Source organism: Suricata suricatta, chromosome 3 (genome assembly GCF_006229205.1).
Source record: "Suricata suricatta isolate VVHF042 chromosome 3, meerkat_22Aug2017_6uvM2_HiC, whole genome shotgun sequence".
Classification (NCBI taxonomy): Eukaryota; Metazoa; Chordata; class Mammalia; order Carnivora; family Herpestidae; genus Suricata; species Suricata suricatta.
The window spans coordinates 45,500,465-45,522,133 of record NC_043702.1 but is presented as its reverse complement, the minus strand read 5'-3'; the positions used below and the strand labels follow the sequence as shown (position 1 = coordinate 45,522,133).

General features: G+C 36.7%; 1 protein-coding gene across 1 annotated transcript in view; it reads left to right on the top strand.

Moving 5' to 3' along the window:
• FAM171B (family with sequence similarity 171 member B) overlaps positions 1-21,669 on the top strand; it is a 68,407-nt gene that overhangs the window by 29,501 nt on the left and 17,237 nt on the right. The window contains exons 2-3 of the mRNA XM_029934278.1: positions 13,973-14,206; positions 19,346-19,438. Coding sequence (XP_029790138.1) covers positions 13,973-14,206; positions 19,346-19,438 — 327 coding nt within the window. The remainder of the gene's footprint in view (positions 1-13,972; positions 14,207-19,345; positions 19,439-21,669) is intronic.

The following is a 21,669-nucleotide window of genomic DNA, read 5'->3' as shown; positions in this document are numbered from 1 at the left end:
AAAACATAGCTTATAACATTCCTTATGGTTTGTTTTCTTTTTTTCCTACCTGTAATGCAAGCTCACTGTAGTTAGTCACGTCACATGTTGTAGTAAGTGAAGCGGTATGCTGTTCCTCCGTGACCCAATTGATATTTTCAATATTAATGTGAAGGTGAGTTTCCTTCATATCTTACTTCATGCTTATATAACCAAATACACAGTTATACACTTATACACAAAATAATCTTAATTTTGTAAATATTTTTTTCACCATGCTTTTAGAGTACTGGATGGAATCCAAGTTATTTCTGAGAAATTGAATTAGGAAATGACTTATTTTCCTCTAGTTTTTCTGTATTTTCTATACAAATGGAAAATATCGAGTGCTGCCAAACCTTTGAAATAGGAGGACACAGAGGTGGCTCAGTCAGTGAAGTATCTGACTCTTGATACCAGCTCAGGTCTTGACCTCAGGGTCGTGAGTTCAAGCCCCATGTTTTACTCCACGATGCACTTGGAGCCTACTTAAAAAAAGTAATAAGTGACCCAGAGTTAAGGGATTAGAAAATGGCAACACCATATGAACAACCAACAATAAACAACTTATAATAACTATCAGTAGATGCAGCCAGTAAGGTCAGGTTGTTTTTTTTTTTTCCATGTCTGTGTCCTCTATCTTCCATTCTCTGGGGTGCTCATGCCTTTAGGGATGTGCCAGAGAGCAACTACCAGCAAGCCATGGCGTAACTGTGCATGCCCATTTCAATTCAAGATAAGTAATTTAAATTCTTTTATGTTAAAAGAGACAGAACAATTGAACTAAGAGGGTGGCTTTAGGTCATTTCCCTACCCCTTTGGGATATACTTACTCTTTATCCTAGGTCAGTGGTTTCAACCTTGGCTATGCATTAGAATCATCTGGGACCGTTTAAAACTGTGACTCCCTGGACCCCATCTGCAAGGATTCTGACTTAATTGGACTAGAGTGGGGTTTAGGGAATACAGCAAAAGTTCCCCCAGATGATTTTAATGTTTACCCAGCTTGAGAACCAGTGTCCTAGGTCAAGGGAGTTGAGTGTACTAGAAAAGGTAACAATAGTGACACATTATGCAAACTGCTAATCTTGAGGTTATGTAAGATTTTCATTTAATACTTCACTTATTTGTTCATTCAAACAATTAGTCATGCATTCAGAAAAGAGTTAAGTAGTGTTTACAATAACACATGTGTTTTCAAAGAACGTTTGTTTCCCAGAGTATTTATAGTAAGACAATAAAGTGAACAGGCACTTTATAGAAAGATGTACCTTCAGAATTCACATATGACACATTTCTTGCTTAATAACATTGTTCACCAGAATAGTGTAATCACACACTTCTCTGAACTCAAACACTTTACATGCACTTTTCATGATACCCCTCACTCTTTCCAGTTAACTCTTTCATATACATATTCAAAGGCAACTAATTTCTTTTTATCTCTCACAGTGACCAGTATAGACCTTACATATAGTAGGCACTTAATAAAATTGTATAGCAAACAAATACAAAGGCTCCTAAAATTTTCTTTGTTCACAGATTCTTTAGTGTCTCGGTAATTTTTGTGTGTGTGACCTAACAACTTAGTCATTTGAAAAAAAAATACTTGCTAATTACTTAATGGGATATATTTGTTAGACATGGCACAACACTGCCAAATTCATTTCCTGTTTGACATTCATTTTCACTATTTGCTTTTTATCAGAGTAGTCACTGAACACCCAACTTCACAAAACGGAATGTCATTGATTTGAGTGTGGGACATTAAATCACGGGCACGCTCCAGTTTTGTGATGTCTAGCGGATGCTGTTATCATTGTGCCTGCATGGAAATTTACCCTTGTGAATATGTCCTCTCTGTTGGCTTTGAGCACAGTTTGGGAACTGTAGCCCCAAATCCCAGGCTTTTGATGTTTTTTTTTGTTTTTTTGTTGAGACACTATACTAATAAGTATTTTACAGTACCATATTCTTTGATGTTGAGTTTTCTTTAAAATTTGAGTTCATCTTCTAAACAATGGTAGAGAAAATTTTCCTGCTTGCAGCATAGAGAAGATGGGCTGTCCGGTTATCCGGGGCTTAGAGAGGCCGGTCATCGGGCAGTACTGGACAGGTCTCCTGGCAGGAGGCGAAGGCTGCTGGCCGTCCCTGTTGGTGCAGACAGTTGACCTACCTTAAAGCCCAGTCTAGAGAAAGGTGTTAACAGGGACTTCAGCAATGAATTCTCTTTTACTCCAGGTCTCCTGGCTCAGAGTTGTGCAGCTCAAAATAATAATCCCACTCTCCAATTACTTAGCTTGGAGATTTTCCATCCTTTCTAGAAACTTGGTATAAAATATCTTGGGGGGATAATTTTTTGGGGATATTGTCAGTGTGGTATGCTAAATCCTTTTCAGGATTGTATATAAATAGCTAGCAATAACTTGATTTATTTTTGGCCTGCATGACACAGTCTTCTCTAGACTTCATAAATTATACTAATTGGGAATACTTAAGAACACTGAGTCATTAAATTGCAAAGGAGGCTATCGTACTTTGTGTGCAATTCAAGCAGTTTGTACTTAGATCATGCCCAGCAGGGCCTTGTACCCTAGCTAACACAGCCAACCCGATTTCCATTGTTTCATCCCTGTTCCCTCCCATGAATGTCTCTCCAAAGTTGTTCTTGTCTCTCTCATATACCTTCATCAATATATTTGAAGCACGTAGGGGAAAACATGAGCTACTCAAAGATTCCTAATGGCTATTCCTTTTAAGTTGCAATTTATTAAGAAATATGAGTCATTGTGAAATAGACTTAATAAATACTTTGTTAAAAATATTCTTTAGTTATTTCCCCAAATGGGGCTTTTCCCATTATGTCTTTTTTTTTTTTTTTACCTAAATTACTTTATTCCATTTTTACTTCCAACTTCAATTTTGGTTTCTTGGTAGTATACTAAGAGTATTATCCTACAAATTAAAGTCAAGTAATAATTGGTGGAACCTAATCTTCATATAATTGCTTTTCTAAAGAAAAGCAACCATGGGTGCTCTAACAAAGAAAACCTGTTTTGAAGTTCTTTCTCAATATCATGAGAATGATTGTATCTGTTGAAAGAAGTTACTGAAGGAAGAAGTGGTAATGAATCAGATTGTGCACTTAGCATGAAGTACATAACTTATAAGTAGTGTGTGTGCAGAAATGGTTGCTTACATATCTCCTTGTCCTGCCCTCTACTTCAAGGCTTATCAACCCCAGTTCACACATTTGCATCCTCCCTTACAATTAAGTAGTTCTGAGCCAGTGGTCTTACTTAATGGTATCGGAGGAAAGAATTCATTCACTAACTCAATCATTCATTCAAAAGTAAGGATTGTTATTTGGGGATACAGGAGTAAATAAAATGAAAACGTCCACGATGTCATAGAGCTAACTTTCTAAATTTATTTTTGAGAGAGAGGCAGAGCATGAGTCGGGGGAGGGGCAGAGAGAAACACACACACAGAATCCAAAGCAAGCTCCAGGCTCTGAGCTGTCAGCACAGAGCCCAGTGCAGGGCTCGAACTCACAAACCGGGAGATCATGACCTGAGCCAAAGTCGGGTGCTTAACCAACTGAGCCACCCAGGTGCTGCTCACAGACCTAACATTCTAGTAGGGGAAACAGAAAATGAACATAATGAGTAAATTATATAGTATGTAGAGAAGGTATTATGGAAAAATAGGGTGCGAGGAGAGTGCTAACACAGCAGGGTTGGTTGCCCAGGCAGATCCCAGTGTACAGTGGGGTCTGCGACCATGACTGCTCCTTGGTTAGACCCTGGAAATGAGGCCCTTGCAATGTTCTCTACGTTACTGATATGCCGACAGCAGTGGGGCATGTGCTTTTAGCTTGTCACGTAAGCCCTGTCCTCCACCTTGGTCTGCATTAGGTGCCCAGCACTTCTCTGGCAGCGGGGGCCAATGCTCTTTCAAGCAAGTGGCAAACTGATCCTTAACCTTTCCTCTCTGGGTTCTAGGTACTTCTGTTGCTCCACATTTAGTGACTCCATGTATGGCATTCTTTATTAAAAATTTTTTTTAATGTTTATTTATTTTGAGAGAGAGAGTGACAGTATGCATGAACGGTGGAGGGGCAGAGAGAGAGAGAGGGAGAGAGAGAATCCCAAGCAGGCTACCCGCTCAGCCCAATGCGGGGCTCAATCTCATGGCTTTGAGATTATGACCTGAGCTGATCTCAAGAGTCAGAGGCTTAACTGACTGGGCCACTCAGGCACCCCTGTGGAGCATGCTTTATAAGTGAATTTGTAAGGGAAGGAGTAATTGTAAGTGATTATGACGCAGAATGAAAAATTGGGAGGAAAAGGTAAAAGTCTGGATGAGAAATTCCTGGGGAGTGAATTTGACAGTATGTTTTAAAGCTGGAGTCAGACTTACTTGCATTGAGGAACAGCTCTTTGGCCTGGGTAAGAAGGAACAGAGTCCAAATGCTAATGGCTCAGCCCTTTCATTTGTTTCCGATTGAGTCGTCTGCAATGTGCTCATTCTTAAGTTATAAGGATTCTTTTTATGTCATCCATTTCATTAGTTTCGGTGAATCATACTCATTGAAGCTCTTGGTTGGAATGGAGAAAGTGTATATTTTATTTGCTTTGTAGCATGTTTCACCTTTGGAGATAATGTTCTTATTCTAACTCTTTAATTTCTTTTAGGTTTGATGTTTTCTCTGTAATATTAATTAACTGCAAATAAATTTGTTTCTGCTTCAAACAGGAACAGATTTTTTGGGGTTGTGTTTCTTTTTGTAGTTTTTTTGTTTTGTTGCGTTAAACTCTAGAGCCAGTAAGAATTTTGGATCCCATCTGGTACTTAAGCAGTGAAAAAGAGACTTTTCTATTTTAGTGAGTTTTTTTTTAAATTCAGCACCCTTTTCCTTTAAAAGAAGGTTGTGTGTCCACATTTGAAATGCTGGAAAGATCAAACTGTTACAGCCCTTTCCAGTCTGGATTACAGAATGCGGAATCGTAAGCTCCTTTGTCTTTACGAACTTCTTTGTTATCCTTGCTTTTTGCTAAACTTTCAACCCCTCTTCCAATTCAGATAGGGAAATTGTGTTGGTGCCCTGGGACAAAGAATTGTCAGACTATGTTGGTATTGTTTTGTAACAGAAGTAAAAATTTTAAATTTAATCTTTGCTATAATACAGTTGCATTGTATTTATTTAGCAAGTTTTGCTACTTCTAGATTATTCTCTAGTTCAAATTTCCAAGTTAAATATTTTTATGAAAAATAAAGAAAAGTATTAGGTTCCAAAAGGAAAAGGAATTTTAGTATTTATTTGTTGCTGTGATCATTGCAATAATACATTTCTCACTGGGTAACTGCGAGATTAAACTCAAAATTGTACCGAATACTGGGGCTAGAAAGCTGGCTGGAATTTCAGGTGGCCTCTGTGGAAATCCTATGGTTATCATTCTTTGCCCAGTGTTTGGCCACTTTTGATCTTCTCTCCTCCTCCCTCTACCTCTCTTGCTTCATTTCTCTTCTTTCTCCTACTCTCCTTCTCTGCTTCACACTTTTCTTCCTGACCTTTGTTCCATTCAGAATTCATATTCTAACCCCCTTACTAAACTCTGGCAAAACACAAGGCTGAGTTTGAAACGTATGGGCTGTGGACACACTTACTCTCACAGAGAAGACAAATAAACCGAAAGCAAAGCAAAGACCAGAATATATCATGTGCCATTAGACTAGCAGGTGCAGAAGAGAAGTTCCCATCCGACTGAAATAAGAGTAAATTTATTTGAAGAGGGGGTGTTTGAGCTAAACTTTGAAGAACGGAATAGGATTTTGGCAGGTGGAGATGAAAAAAAAGGGTTTTCAGATAAAAGAAAGAAATGAATAATATAGCAGGAAAGTGAGTTGGTCTTGGACAGTGACTCTTGACCCATTTATGTGACACCAGAGCAGAAGTCCACAAACTTTTCCTGTAAAGTGCCAGAGAGATGTTTGCAGGCCATATGACCTCCAGTGCAATTATCGACTCAGTTGTTGTAATGAAAGCAGACATAGGCAATTCATAAGTGAATACTGTGGCAGTATTCCAATAAAACTTTATTTATAGTAGTAAGTGGTAGGTCAGAGTTGGCCTGTAGAGTGTCATTTGTCAATCCCTAATTAGATAAGGCTAGCAAGGAAGGTGATGTCCAGATCTTAGATTTTGAATGCCAGGCTAAAGAGTTGGGAATTAATTTATATTCTCTTTAGTGAAATCATTATTATGTCTCTACTAAAGGTTTTAAATACACATTTAAATTGGGACCAGATGTTTTCTGTTTACATCTTAAGATATTTATATAGTTAGCTCTAAATTAAAATTTGTGTGACTAGATATCTTGTATGAAAATGGTGAAGTACAAATAAAACCTGATTTGGGTCGTAGCCAGAAGTTTGTCATCTTTTGGGTTCTCACCACAAAGTCTCAACTATAATGGACCAAAAAGTCAGATTATAGAAAACAGGAAAGAATGAATGGGCAGGCCCTTTAGATATCTGAACTCAAAATATCAACATTCTCCCTGTTCAAAAAAATGATAGTGTGAACTGATTCTAAAGTAAATATTAAATCCACAGTTTTCAGTACTTTTTAAAAAACTACTTTATGAAGGTATGATGACATGTAAAAAGCTGTACATATTTACTATATATATACCCCCTGAGTTTGGCATTACACTCTTGAAACCTTCATCACCATCAAGACATCAAGGCCATAGGTATATTCATCACCTTGCAAAGTTTCCTCTCATCCGTATTATTATTAACAATTTTTTGTGGTAAGCACTTAAATATTTACTCTTCTTTTTTTTTAATGTCTTATTTATTTTTGATACAGAGAGAGACAGAGCATGAGAGGGGAAGGGGCAGAGAGAGAAGGACACAGAACCGGAAGCAGGCTCCAGGCTCTGAGCTAGCCGTCAGCACAGAGCCTGACGCGGGGCTCGAACCCACGAACGTGAGATCTGACCTGAGCCAAAGTTGGTGGCTTAACCGACTGAGCCACCCAGGCGCCCCTTAAATATTTACTCTTATAGCAGTTTTTAAATATATAATATAGTATTATTAGTAATAGGCACTATGCTGTATAGATCTTCAGAATTTATCTTATAACTGAAACTTAGTACACTCTGACCATCACTACCCCTCCACTCACCCAGTGGCAATCACTATTCTATTCTCTGCTTCTATGAGTTTGATTATTCTGGATTCCACATGTAAGTGAGATCATAACATTTGTCTTTCGGTGTCCGGCTTATTTTCACTTAGCATAATGTCTTCCAGGTCCATCTGTATTATTGCAAATGGCAGGATTTCCTTTGTTCTTTAAGACTGAGTGATGGTCCACTGTATGTACACACCACATTTTCTTTATCCATTTATCCCCTGATGTACATTCAGGTTGTTTCCATATCTTGGCTATTGTGACTAATGCAGTGAACCTGGATATGAAGGTATCTCTTTGAGGTGGATATTTATTATACTGATTGTCATATGCATAGATTCTAAGTTAATCCTCAAGGCAAGACTGTGTTTTCTTAATGTTTTTATCCGTAATACCTAGGTACTGCAGATCTGGCCCAAAGTGAGCAGAGAATACACATTTGTTGAATTAATGTAGGTGAATGTTTCTAATTGTTCCCAACCAACTATTTTATTCCACTATAGTTTTGTGCTCTTCATTTTTAGTCTAGTTCTCATTTCAATGCTTAAACCTCAGTAAAGTTTTAAAATTTATTGTTGGAGTATCTTATACTGAAAATTTGATCTGTGATCTGCCTATAAAAGCTTTATAAACCTGGTGTGTTTTTACCATTACATTCATAGAGAAAAAATATTGTATATTAAATGAAATTACTGTAGGTGTTTGAAATATAATGGAAAAGAGGTAGGCTATTTTTTATACCATAGAAATCTGAAAATGAGGGAGCTTCTTTGTGGGCACAGTTGTAACTTACATAATGGTAACAACATAATAAGATGTCAAGTTCTTTTGAAAAGGAGTGGGGTTAGAATGCATCAGCCCACCCACGTCAAGCTCTAGACGTTACCCACACAAACAGCTGGCTTTACTTTCTTAGACCGACTCACCCGTCTCTATCCTGTAGCAAAATTGTAATATACTGCTGGTCCTAAGATGCTTTTTCAAGAGCACTTCTTTATGTGTAGTCTTTTGAGTTTTAGTAATTTTTGACTACTTAACAATGCTTTTAATTATGTGTTAATTTTTTTCCCCAGAGACCTCAGGACCGTGCTCATTGATGTGTATATTATTTTTACTTGTTTCTCTCAACATCTAGATTATATGTTTTCTAAAGGTTCAGTTGAAATCATTTGATATTGAACCATTTTTAAACTAATGGTGACATATTGAAAAGAAGATTATGTGGGCAAGACATAATGATTATAATTAAGTGACAGAGAAAATAATAAGTGCATGGAAAGCTGAAAACTGCAACGGAGAAGAGTGGGTAGATTATGGAGACGAAAGCACCTGTGGTTGAAAATTATATATTTAATTGCAGAATCTGCCCTCTCTAAATGCCAAAGTATTTTTCTTAGAGAATTAGTAAGTGGGGTTGTTATGGAGATTATATATACATCTATAACTTCTGGTTGCCAGCCCTGTTTGGCTGATCAAACTGTTAACACCGTGGAAATCAGAAGTGTCCTATTTAAGTTAGGGGCAGGCAATTCTTTATTCTTGTCCTTTTATTTGGGGGGAAAAGAATTGTGCCCCTTTAATTGCGGTGGGCAGGCTTCCAGCTGAGACTTTTTATTTTTATTCTTTTAAATGCTGTTTCTGCTCTTGCTTATGCTGGGGCCAGACAAACCCAGCCCAGGGATGGGGTGAAAGGCTCAGAGGGTCAGCAAATCAAGCATGCCATTCTCTGCATTGGTTGGAAGGAAACAAGTAGGCTACCGAATATTGTAAAAACCAAATCCCTAACGCTTTTCAAGGAGAGATGTGGGGAGTAGAATGCATGGAACTTGGAGTCAGATGACCCTGTCTGTGAATCCTGCCTATGCCCTGCTTAATTATGCAATTGTAGCCTTAGTTTCCTTGCCATAAAAAGGGGAAAAAGTCTTGCAGATTTGTATTAGGATAAAATTGGACAACATGGATAAAGTTTCTAGCACTCAGCTTGTGGTGTGTGGGTGTGTGTGTGTGTGTGTGTGTGTGAGATAAATAGCATTAGTTTTTTCCAATTTGAGCTAGAGAGGACTCTGCTGGTCAGGGCTACATTATGTCCTGAGTCTAACAGATGACGACCTAATGTGCAGAAATGTGGGATCTCTTCCAGGGAACACTGTGATTTTTGATAGACAAGATTTGACCTTTGCAAATAATTTTTTTTCTTACTGAATTTTATATTCATTTTCTCATCAAATTTATTCTTTAACACAATTATTACATGAGGAAAAATAAAACCATCCATTCTGGATTAGAAAATGTTCTGGAAAACATTTATGAATCAAACCCAGCTTCAGAGTGTCAGGAGGCGTTTGTGTGTCTTATTTTGGCAACTGTACTTTTATAGGACGAGACAGATGGAAGATGCAGAGGTGTTTTTTTTGGCTTGTTTTTTATGAATTTAGCTTCAGATCTTACTACACACTGGAATTTGTCTATAAGTCAAAGGCTCTGAGAATTTCTGAAATTAATCTTTGGACCAAAGGAATTAATCAGAATTCCCATTCCTGAATGTGCTGTTGCAGGAGCCATTGTAGGTACATTTGATTTGAATAAGACCCATTATTAAGTTGTATTAGAGAATCTTAATTCCCTTTTAGTTACATGTAGTCTCCCTCTTATATGCTTTACCTTATTTTTGGTACATAACATTATCTTTCCTTCCTGTACCTTCTCTTACAAAAGGTAGAGTAGCTTATTAAATAACACTTGCTATGTTTACAGTTGTATCTTGTGTCATTTAAGGCGCTTGCTTTGGAAGCGAGCAACAGAATCTGACTCTGGCTACAAGGAATAAAGGGGCTTTGGGGAGGAATTATGCAACAGCTCACGGATCAGCAGGAGGGGCTGTACAACCCACCTCTGGAAGGAGAGAGGCAGGGAGATTTTGGAGAACTCAGTGGGTAGGTGCTCCTAGACTTTCCAAGATGTTTCAGCTTCAGCAAGCATCAGCTTTTATGTATCTTCAGCCACATTTTGAGGTCCTGACAGAATCTTTCTGGCCCCCATTAGTTAGGTACTTTGTGTCCGGAGCTCAGTAGATTTCATATAGGGGATCAGAGCTGGGCAGCTTGGGGAGTTATTCTGAATGAGGCAACTACTTGTCCTCTACATATAAATAGCTTTTTATTCTAGGTGGATCTATTCAAGGACATTTAGTTAAGGAGGCCATCACATGTATTACTTTTTATTTTTTACACAAGAGTTATAGTTCCCATATGAGTTTAAGGCCATGGTTTAGTGCGTGTGTCTGTTGGGAGCACCCTTTTTTCTTTTTCTGTTTTTTCCAATGTTGATTGATGTTTTTTCAATGTTTATTTTTAAGAGACAGAGAGTGAGTAGAGAAGGGGCAGAGAGAGGGAGACACAGAATCCAAAGTAGGTTTCAGGTTCTGAGCTGTCTGTACAGAGACCAATGTGGGGCTCGAACCCATGAACCGTGAGATCATGACCTGAGATGAAGTTGGACACTTAACTGACTGAGCCACCCAGGTGCCCTTGATTGATTTATTTTTGACACAGAGAGAGTACAAGGGGGGAGAGGCAGAAAGAGAGGGAGACAGAGAATCCCAAGCAGGGTTCGTGCTATCAGTACAGAGCCTGATGCGGGGCTTGAATTCGTGAGTCATGAGATCATGACCTGGACCAAGGCCAAGAGTTGGACACTTAACCAACTAAGCTACCCACGTGTCCCCCCTTTTTTCTTTTTAGCTGATGTTATATAAGCATTTCTCAGTAATTACAACAATATATTGCTTGAATTTTAGTAATGTGATCCCAAGACTCCCTGTTACATGGTGTAAACACAGCTGTGGAGTCATTCACAGGGACGGTGACAGCTGACAAGACCTCTTAAAATGAGTGAGACTTGGGAGTTGTCCACATTACCTATCTGAATCCTTATTTCCTTCATTGGTAAAGTGGACTTGAAATCACATATTTTACAAAAGTATGTTGAGATTTTTGTGATAATATACATGTGAGGCTTGGCATTAGGAACATGTGTTTATCCCCAGCCCTTCTTCATATTTTGATTTTAAATGTTACAAACATATTTTTTAGAATTTTAGAGTAATGGGCTGAACTTACAAAATGATGGGAGAATAGTTAAGTAATTTGAGGAATAGGAGGTGCTAAAACTCAAGGGTTAGTCGACCTTTTTAATACCTGAAGCTCCTAAATTTATCTAATAAAAGCAGTGATAGTAATGACTATTTACAAATAATTTAACTTCCCACAAAGCTGCCTATTATTAAAAATGCTGAGACAGCATTAGGTGTGGGTAAATATTGGTAATCTAGATTTTGCTTTGCTATCTATTCTCCATATATACATTTGAATATATAGGAGACTGTTGTCCTAGAAATTAACAGCTTTTTAGACAGACTAATGGAACGTCATTTTAAGGGATAGCTAAATCCAGAATATAATCCTCCCTTTTCTTTCCGTTTTCCCAGTTCATTCTTCCCATCTCTGCACTCTAAACTGGGGTTAGAATTGCTTTTAAGAGTTAAATCAGGCAGAGCACCTGGGTGGCTCAGTCAGTTAAGTATCGCGGACTCTTGGTTCTGGCTCATGATCTCTAGGTTTGTGAGTTCGAGCCCTCCATCAGGCTACATCATTGTAGAGCCTGCTTGGGAATCTCTCTCTCCCTCTCCCTCCCTCTTTTTCCCCTCTCTTTCTCTCTGGCCTTCCCTGCTTGTTCTCTCTCTCAGACTTTAAAAAACAAACAAAAAAAAGCTAAATCAGGCAACTGTAGTGCGGTGGCTTAAGAGCACAGGCTTTGAGGAGAGGTGGTCCCCAGTCTGTGTCCTGTTTCCTCTGTCTACTGGGGGGTGGCCATGACTGATTTACAGACTTCTCTAACCCACAGTTAACAATATATATGATGAAGAAAACAATGTCTCTGTAATTAGGATTTTGAAGAGTAAATGGAATGATGCATTTAAAAATAAACACAATGCCTGATTCATTAACCCTCAACACATTTTAGTTCTTGTGGTTATAATTATTATTATATATATTATTAACATATATTTTATTATCATACATAAGAGGAAATATACTAAAAACCCTTGTGTCTAAATAGAGAATAGTGTTTGCATAACATTTAACTTGAATTTTAGATTTTTAGAAGGATCAGAGCTCTCTTCTAGCCTGCAAGATTGCATCTTTTCTAGGTCTGGGTGATTATTGCAGCAGTTCGATTTGTATTTAAAATGTATTTGTTATGGTCCAAAAGCAATTTAAAATCTAGTTTATTTTTAACAAAGTTGGAGTATGTAAGGTGTGTAAGAATAGTTTGGTAGTAATATTACAGCTCAGTCAGTGTTGATTAGGATTTTTTACCTGACTTGCTGTTCTTGCTAAAAACTATTTGGCATGAAATGGATTTTTGCAAATATGTACCTGCAACATTAGTCCTCATGAGGTATTTCTTACAGATGACTCTAATATCTGTGAAATGGTCTCCAATTTTGGAGAAATAATTTTTATTATTAATGATATTAAGTGACAGCCAACCTCTGTGCTGAACACATTATTTGCATTATTTCATCTTATTACGTCAAACTAGTTACCATTCTACTAATTTTACAGATGAGCAAATGGACCTTGAGAGGTAACTTCCCCAAAGTCACACATCGAGGGAATGGCAGAGATGGGCATTGACTGACTCCAAAGCCCATTAATAGTGGAAGAGACGGTATCTTTGGCAAAGGTGTTGTGATACAGGCTTTACAAAGGCATTTCCATGGTGATACAAATTCTTTTTTAATAAGACATTAACATTGGTATATCTAAGAACATACGGTCAAAGATCTATAAAGCTGGAGATTTAAGTTAGAAACCAGTTAATTCTTATTTTCCTCAATGTATTATCTTACTGTGCTTTCTTATATATTTAACAGATGATATTTTCTGATATTTTAAAGATTTTATTTTGATATTTGGTAATTTGGAACTGAAAAACATCCCTTGCTTTCCAGACAACAGAACAAAATAAAGGAGCTAGTCATGCACTAAGGTTTAGTCAGATTGCATTTTATTCTAGGAACTTTGACTATATTTTGAATTAGTTATTGAATAGCATTAGAATTAGTGAGACGAAGTGAAAATGGGTTTTTCTCAAGTGAGAACCTCTGTCCTCCCCTTATTTACTGCTTCCTTTTCTTCTTTTTATTGGCAGAAAAAAATTGGAGTAATAACACCATGTCTTGTTAATAAATTCAAAAGCATTGAGTTTTAGAAATAATGAATTTGTTGGAATGTTTCTCCACCTGTGTCAATGGATCCATACATACGTATTTCCAGATTTTATCAGCAGTTTTGTACTGTTTTTTTTTAAATAGCTTATTGTCAAATTGGTTTCCATACAACACCCAGTGCTCTTCCCCACAAGTGCCCTCCTCCATCACCACCACCTCTTTTCCCTCCTCCCTCTTCCCCTTCAACCCTCGGTTCATTTTCAGTATTCAGTAGTCTCTCAGGTTTTGCGTCCCTCTCTCTCCCCAACTCTCTTTCCCTCTTCCCCTCCCCCTGGTCCTCCATTAGGTTTCTCCTGTCTTCCTATTAGACCTATGAGTGCAAACATAGGGTATCTGTCCTTCTCAGGACTTATTTCGCTTGTACTCTTATTCAGAGGTCTTGAATGACATTTTAAGTTACAGTGACATATGCATTCCAGGATCTGATACGTTGTCGTTTCTTTTTTCTCTTCCAGTGTCTGTATTTATGCTGAAAGTACAGGTTAATGACATCATCAGCCGTCAGTACCTGAGTCAAGCAGTTGTAGAAGTGTTTGTAAACTACACGAAAACAAATTCCACTGTGACTAAGAACAATGGAGCAGTGTTGATAAAAGTACCTTATAAACTAGGGCTCAGCTTAACCATTATTGCTTCCAAGGATGGCTACGTGTTGACCCCTCTGCCTTGGAAGACTGGAAAAATGCCAAGTAAGCACTCAACAACAGTGTAAAAGCCTTGACTTAACGTACATGACTTTTTTCCTCCTGCTTTGGAAATCTCTTGTTCTGGTAAAGTGAAAATGAGACAACCTCTGTGAAGTCAACATAGAGAGGTTAGTAAGGAGTGCCAGTTTGAGGGAAACATGAAGGTTTTCCCCCCACCCACCCCCAGAGGCTTGAGAAAGTCCTGAGTAAGAGCTCTCCTCTGGGTACAGGGCTTGTCTGCAGGTGGCATGCCCAGAGGATTAGCAAGGAGCAGGGCGGGCCAGGTGGTGCAAGGACATCCTTGAAAGTAGAGACAAAAAGTTTAGATGTGTTTGCTGACTAATAAGCAGTTAGGTCAGATGCTTGAGTACAATAATTGTAAGTTGTTTGGACAGTGAATTTACAGCGTATGGTGTTTAGGCCAAAAGCAGGGTGAGAATGGACTCCGGGGACCTTGCTACAAAGCTGTGGTTGTGCTCCTGGTGGACAGTCACAGTCTGATGCACGAGAGGGGATGAAAGGGAGGAGGTAAGTAGAAGAGGCATACTGAGGGGAGAATTGGCAATTACTGTGCAGATCATCATATACACCTTAAACTTACACTGTTATATCAGTTAGAGCTCAGTAAATCTGAGGGGAAGAAATAAGAATGGATAGGACTTAGTGTGACTAGTTGGATAATGGGAAGTACAGGCCATAGAAGATACTAGAATGCAAGTCTGATTGATTGGAAGGATAATACACTAGGTAATTAATCTTTTTCTTTTTGGTGTGATCATTATTAGAATTTAGATACTTTATGTGGTTTCATATTGGAAACATTTGAATTCTTGAACTCTTATTCAAGTTTAGAATCAGAAAGAAAATGAAATATGAAGATTCATATGAATGAGATCGTGACTTGAAAATCTGAATAGTGATATAAAAGTCTGAGGTGAATTCTTGGTCTTATATACTTTATAAGACAGAGATCAAGCACAGACATTCATTAAATTAGAGTTAGAAAAATAATGAAAGAAACTAAAAGTTGGGAAAAAGGAAATAAAGGTGAAAGTAAATGGACAATTAGAAAATATAAAGAAGAAATAATTGACAAAATGTTCTTCAAAATAAATTATACATGTATCTGGCTAATCTAAACAAATAGGGAAGTAAAAGAAGACAAGAAAAATAAAAAATATATAAAATCTTTAAAAAAATGTATCAAAGCAATAATCTTTAAAAAATCTAATAATTTTGTGATAATATAAATGACTATACTGATTTTAGATGAGGTAGACCAATAACCATGGGTAAAATGTTCTGAATAAATATAGCTTGATTCAAAGGCTATTTAAACTTTTTTAATGTTTATTTATGAGAGAGATTGTGAGCAGGGCAGGGGCCGAGAGAGAGGGAGACACAGAATCCAAAGCAGGATCCAGGCTCTGAGCTGTGAGCACCGAGCCTGATGGCGGGGCCCAAACCCACGAACTGTGAGATTGTGACCTGAGCCGAAGTTGGATGCCCAACTGGCTGAAGTCACCCAGGTGCCCCTGTAAAGGCTATTTAAAAAAAAGGTACTCCAAATCATTTTATAAAACCACTGAGGCCTTGATTCTGAGACCTAACAGGTAATGCAAAATTAGATGCCCTTATATGTGCTCTCTCTCATATACACATATATTCCTTTATAGACCATTCTTACTTTTAACTTTAAATACAAAAATCCTAAACAAAATAATACAAAGAAGTTTCACCATTATTTAAATAGAGCATTCTGTTAAGACCAAGTAGGAATTTTCTTCTTTGCAGGATTATAAGGATATGAAATGTGTCATTCTTTTAATTTTACGTATTAGTGGAGCACATTAGAAGTATCAGCACTTATCTGAAATGTATTTATAAGTTGGCCGTCCATGCCTAAGGACGAGGTCCTTAAAAACTAGGACCACGAAGATATTCTTGACATGGTAAATATCTCAAATTCATACTTAACTATAAAATATTAGAGGTGATCCTACTAAAATAAGAAACTGAACACAGATGTCTATATTATTTTACATTATAGTTTCTTACCAGAGCAAAAATATATCAACAGACCAAAGAAGGCAATAGCTATTAGAAAGAATCACAGACATTACTATTTCCAGTTATCATATCCCTGGAAAATTACAAAGCGAGAATCTTAAAACTCTCAAAATTAACGGAATTGATGGAATTTGGCAGAATTACTAAGTACAGAATTAGCATTGGTGAAAGTCAATACATCTACTTGTACACCGAAAGTAGTGACCAGTTATGAAAAATAATGAAAAGAAATCCCTCTCAGAACAAGGACAAACACAATATTCAGAAAACCTATGAAAAGTGTGAAATAACCATATATTGGGCAAAATAAAAGTACCAAATGTTACTAATTGACCTTACAATAAATAAAAAAACCCACTAAAACCCTGGATAAATGGAATGCATTGTATTTCTTTAGAAACCTGAATGTTGTAAAGATTTCACGTCTTCCTAATTTATAGATTGACTGCATTAAAAAAAACTTGGCAAAATAGTTCTTGGAGAATAAAAAGCTGGAAATCATTTTAAAAGAAGATTTATTAGAGGCGATTTGCCATTTCTTATAACTAAAATAATATGTAGCTACGCAATTAAAACTCTGTAATACTGTGGTACAGATTAGATACTAAGTAGTGTGTATAAGAAAATGTAATTTATGATTATAAAGCATTGAGGAGAGGCTGAATATTCAAAAAGTAGTATTAGGATATTTTGGATTCATAGTCCATAATGTTAAATACAAGCAAATAAAAGTGATTTTTTTATTAGGAAGACCTGTTTAAACTTAAAAGGAATGAAAGATGTTAAAAATGGTAGATTGCACTATTTTTAACTAAGGTATTATACAGCATGTGACTATAGTTAATAATACTGTAGTCTATATTTGAAAGTTCCTAAGAGAATAGATCTTAAAAGTTCTTATCACAGGGGGAAAGAGCATGTATGGTGGTGGATGTTAACTAGACTTACTGTGGTAATCGTTTTGCAGTATATGTAAATATTGAATTGTTATATTGTACACCTGCAGCTAATAAGTCATACAATTATATTTCAAAAATATGTCTAAAAAAGGTAGGAAAAATATGAGACAATAAAGAGTAATAGCCTTAACATGTAAATAAGTCATACAAATTAGTAAGAAAACTCCCAGGTCCTGACTATATAAGGTAAATGGGCAAAATCGTTACCTGGCAATTTTCAAAACCAGAAAATCAAAGGATTACTAGATGTGACAAGCTGTTTTATTTTCCTAACAGTTTCAGATTCATTGTACCAAAGACATCCACATTTCTTCTATTTTTCACCTTAGAAAAGTTTTTAAAAAGTGAACATAGTACTGACCGAGTAAGGTACAGTGGGCATTCCTGAAGGTGGTTGGTGGGTGTACAATCATCAAAATTATCTGGATAACAATTTTGAAATATGTGTGTCAAAAATCTTCAAAGTTTTTATCACTTTTGACCCAGTATTCGACTGCTAAGAGTCTATCCTAAAAACAGATATAAATAACTAAAGTTGACAGATATTTGTACAAAAGAATGTTGATTCGAATGTTATTTTTTGCAGTAATGGTAAAAATAAAAATCTAAATATGTGATATTAGTATAGTGATTAAGTCTTGACATTTCAAGAAAGGACATCTGTGATCTTGAAAATGTTAGGAAGAGTTTCTAGTGAGGGACAAAACTGCTTATATTATCTTAAATGAAAAAAGGGTAAAAATATTCTGCATATAATATTGCGCTCCCTATTTTAAAAAAGTCACAGGAAACGCCAGGAAGAGGATACTGAAATATTAATAGTGCTTGTCTTTGTCATGGGGTTGGGAGGACCATCACATTTTTCTTACTTTTCTCAGAGTGGATATTCTTTACTTTTCCAGAATGGATATTCATCTCTTTTATAAAGAGACTTTTTTTTTTTTTTTGGTAAGTGAAGGGAAATCCATGTGTAAGTGTTAGTGAAGTTCAAAGGATTCTCCTCAGGTTTAATAACCTCCAGCTATCTGGGCTGCCCCCCTTTTAACAAAGTATCCCAATATCGGGAAGTGCCCTGCTCATCTCAAGGCCCAAGCTACTACCATGACACTGTCTAGTCTCATAAAGCCCCTGGTTAGTCTAGCTATTAGTGTATTCTGAATTGAAATTATACTTCTGTTTGGTATTTCTTTTCCTATTGTAGGAGAAAGGTATATTACATTCTACACCCATTCATACGTATTTGTGTTTTATCCTCTTTTCAGTATTTCCTTTACAGCTCTTGGAAATATCTTAAAACCTATTTCCATGCAAATGTGTTTTGATCCTGTCCTAAGTGACTTAGGATTTTGTTATTTCTATTAATTGTAAGCGTTTATATTGAAGTGAGGAGAGCTATCAAATGAGAACTCATTTTTAGTAAGTTTATTTGATCTGTTCTTGGTTATAAAATGGTCTCCCCCCCCTTGCTTCTGATCTTGAAATAATTTCATTATCTTTCAGACCATCTGCACTTTCCGATCCCACTTTTTATTTAAGGTGTTTACTCTTGTAGGCAGATTTGGCCTCCTGCATTACTACCAATGCCTGTGGATAATGTGTTCCATTATGCATTAAACTGTTTCCTCTTCTGCCAAATAAGAGTCTGGCAAGCCATACTGTGTGATGAAAAGCGTTGCATCCTTACACAGGAAGTTAAAAAAAATCAGTGGATGTAGTCTATCTTAGAGAACCTTGAATTGTGGAGCCAAAGTTTTTTCTTTTAATCATAAGAAGGAAATAACAAGTAACAATTATGTAGAGAAAACAGAGGATTATTCAAGCATTAATTTGACCATACTAGTCTGGGTTAGAGAACGTCACTGGTAATTTTGGTACAAACTACTGGAAATAGAAGGGATTAGTGAAATAAAATAGTGATGCTGGGCCTCTTTTACCCTCACTTTACTGTGGTCCTCTTTATCCCCATTCCGTCATGTTTTACATTTATTTGTCCTATGTTCCCACAGTCTCTCACCACCCCCACACACTTTTTAGGGCCTGCTGGAACAGACTATATTTAACCTAGTTTTTCCTCACGTTTAATAAAATATTTTAATTGTGCTATATTTCACAGTATATTCATCAGTTACACTTTCACTGTTTCCACAAAGCCAAGCAAATATATGGCTATTTGAAGACACTGTTTTAATCACTGGAAAATTAGCTGGTAAGTACACTTCTTCTCGACTTGTATGTAAAAAGTTTAAGTGATAATAATTTCTTTAATTATGTTACTGTACTTCTTCACTAATGAATCCATGTTGGTTATAACTTGGAGAAAAGTCTAAATTGCTCAAGGATGACTAGTACCATTCTAAATTGATCTGAACTGATTCCTATTTCATTGTCAGTCAGCGGTATAGGGTTTTGTGTAGTAGGAATCATTCTTTACCATTTTAGCATCCTGGTCCCAGTAGGAACATTTAAGTTTCAGAAAGTCTGTGCTGAAATTCTGAACTTCTTTCCAAATCACATCTCTCAGTGGGCTTGTGTGGTTAATGAAATTAGGAAAAGGTTAGAATTTTGGAGCTCTCTAATTTGCAGGCACCCCTGTCCATGAGTGGAAAGGGCCTGAGCATTTTGCACACTTTTACTGCTTGTTACATAAAACTTCTATAGATGACAATTTTTTTTGTATTGGGAAATTAATGTTTAAGACTAAAGCATAATAGGAATGACTGATGGGTAGAGGCAGAAAATCCTCAAAGAGTCCAGTAAGTCATGGTAAAAGGAAATTGTTTGTGAAAGTTCATTTTCAGAAGCTATCTTTTTTTTATAAGTGGGAGGAGGGGCAGAGAGAGACATAGAATTTGAATCAGGCCCCAGGTTCTGTGCAGAGCACAATGTGGGGCTCGAACTCACAAACTGAGATCATGACCTGAGCCAAAGTCTGATGCTTAACCATCTGAGCCACCCAGGTGCCCCTCAGAAGCTATCTTATTTCAAAAATATTAAAGAAAATATTTGGAATAAAGTAAACCATGGTATGATTAAAGTACCAGAATCTCTTACTCTTGAAATCTAATAGACTTAAGAGAATTTTGAGCTGCCAGGTTTGCTCTGCATGGCAGGATGGGTGCGTGTGACATGGTGTGCAGGAGGATGAAAAGTAAATAGGAGCCATTTATTACAGAGAAAGGCTACATGTTAATCTGCTGGGACCTTAGTAAAAACAGTCCCTCTTCAGCAACTTCTTGTTAAGGCTTTGTTTTGACACATTCCTACTCCTTACTGTCCTCTCCAAACCATTACCAATTGTAATTTCCTCCAGAACGTATGAAATGGATTAGGGTGAACATGTTCATGTGCCATGTTTTTTGCATTTTACCAAGCAGTGGTGAGCGCTCATACTGTGTCTCCATGAGAACACTGAACTCTCTTGGGTTCTCTCAGCTCGCTTCAATGCCCTAAGAGTTGACCCATTGATAAGGCTAAGCAGGAAAGGGGTGTTTCTGCAGATGATCGATCCTTCCTTACTAGATCTACATCCTCACTTCTCAACTTCCATAAAACGTTAATTTTTTTTTCTCCCAGGATTTGGTCAGAAAGGTGTTCAGTTTGTACACTGAAAATGTGTTCGGTTTGTGTGTGTTTGTGATTAAGAAGGGAATGGGAGAAATTAGAAACTTCAGGAATGTACGAAACCTTAGGGAAGCTCAGACATTTTATTTAGTGTACATGTTTTCAGTTATAAGAAATTTGGGGCGTCAACATAATTAAAGCATATGTATATTTTTAAGTTTTAACTTTATATTTGGAAATAACTTCAAATACAGAAATAATTTCAAAATATAGAAAAGTTGCAAGAATAAAATACAAATAACTCCTGTATACCCTCTACTCAAATTCATCTACTATTCATAACATTTTATTCCATTTGCTTTACTGTATATGTATTTGTGCTCTGGGTATGCATACTTTATTTTTTGAACCATTTGAAGATAAATTACATGTTTTGTGGCCTTTTACCTCTAAATACTTAAGTATGCATTTCCTGATAATTGGGATATTAGGTGGCTACAACACAGTTTTTAATGTTGAGAGGATAACTTAACCAAATTCCAATTTTGCCCACTGATGCCTTTTTTTTTTTTTTCACTCCAGTTTAGGTCAGGTATTACATCAGTTTTCATGTCTCAACTATTAATGTGAAGTATTTCCACGGCCCTTTTTTTAAGATAGATATTTTAACAGAGTAAGGTGTAGATAGTATTTCTAAGGTGATTAGAAGGTCTGTTATGCCCTCAGTTTAACCAAACAAGAATAATATAAATGTGTTGTTTTTATTTATATCCCTTACTTTCCAGGTATTATTTTTCTAGCTTCATATGTAAACAACACAATGACTTTGAGAATTATATTACATTTTATTTGTCATGTTTTGTCATGTAACAATTT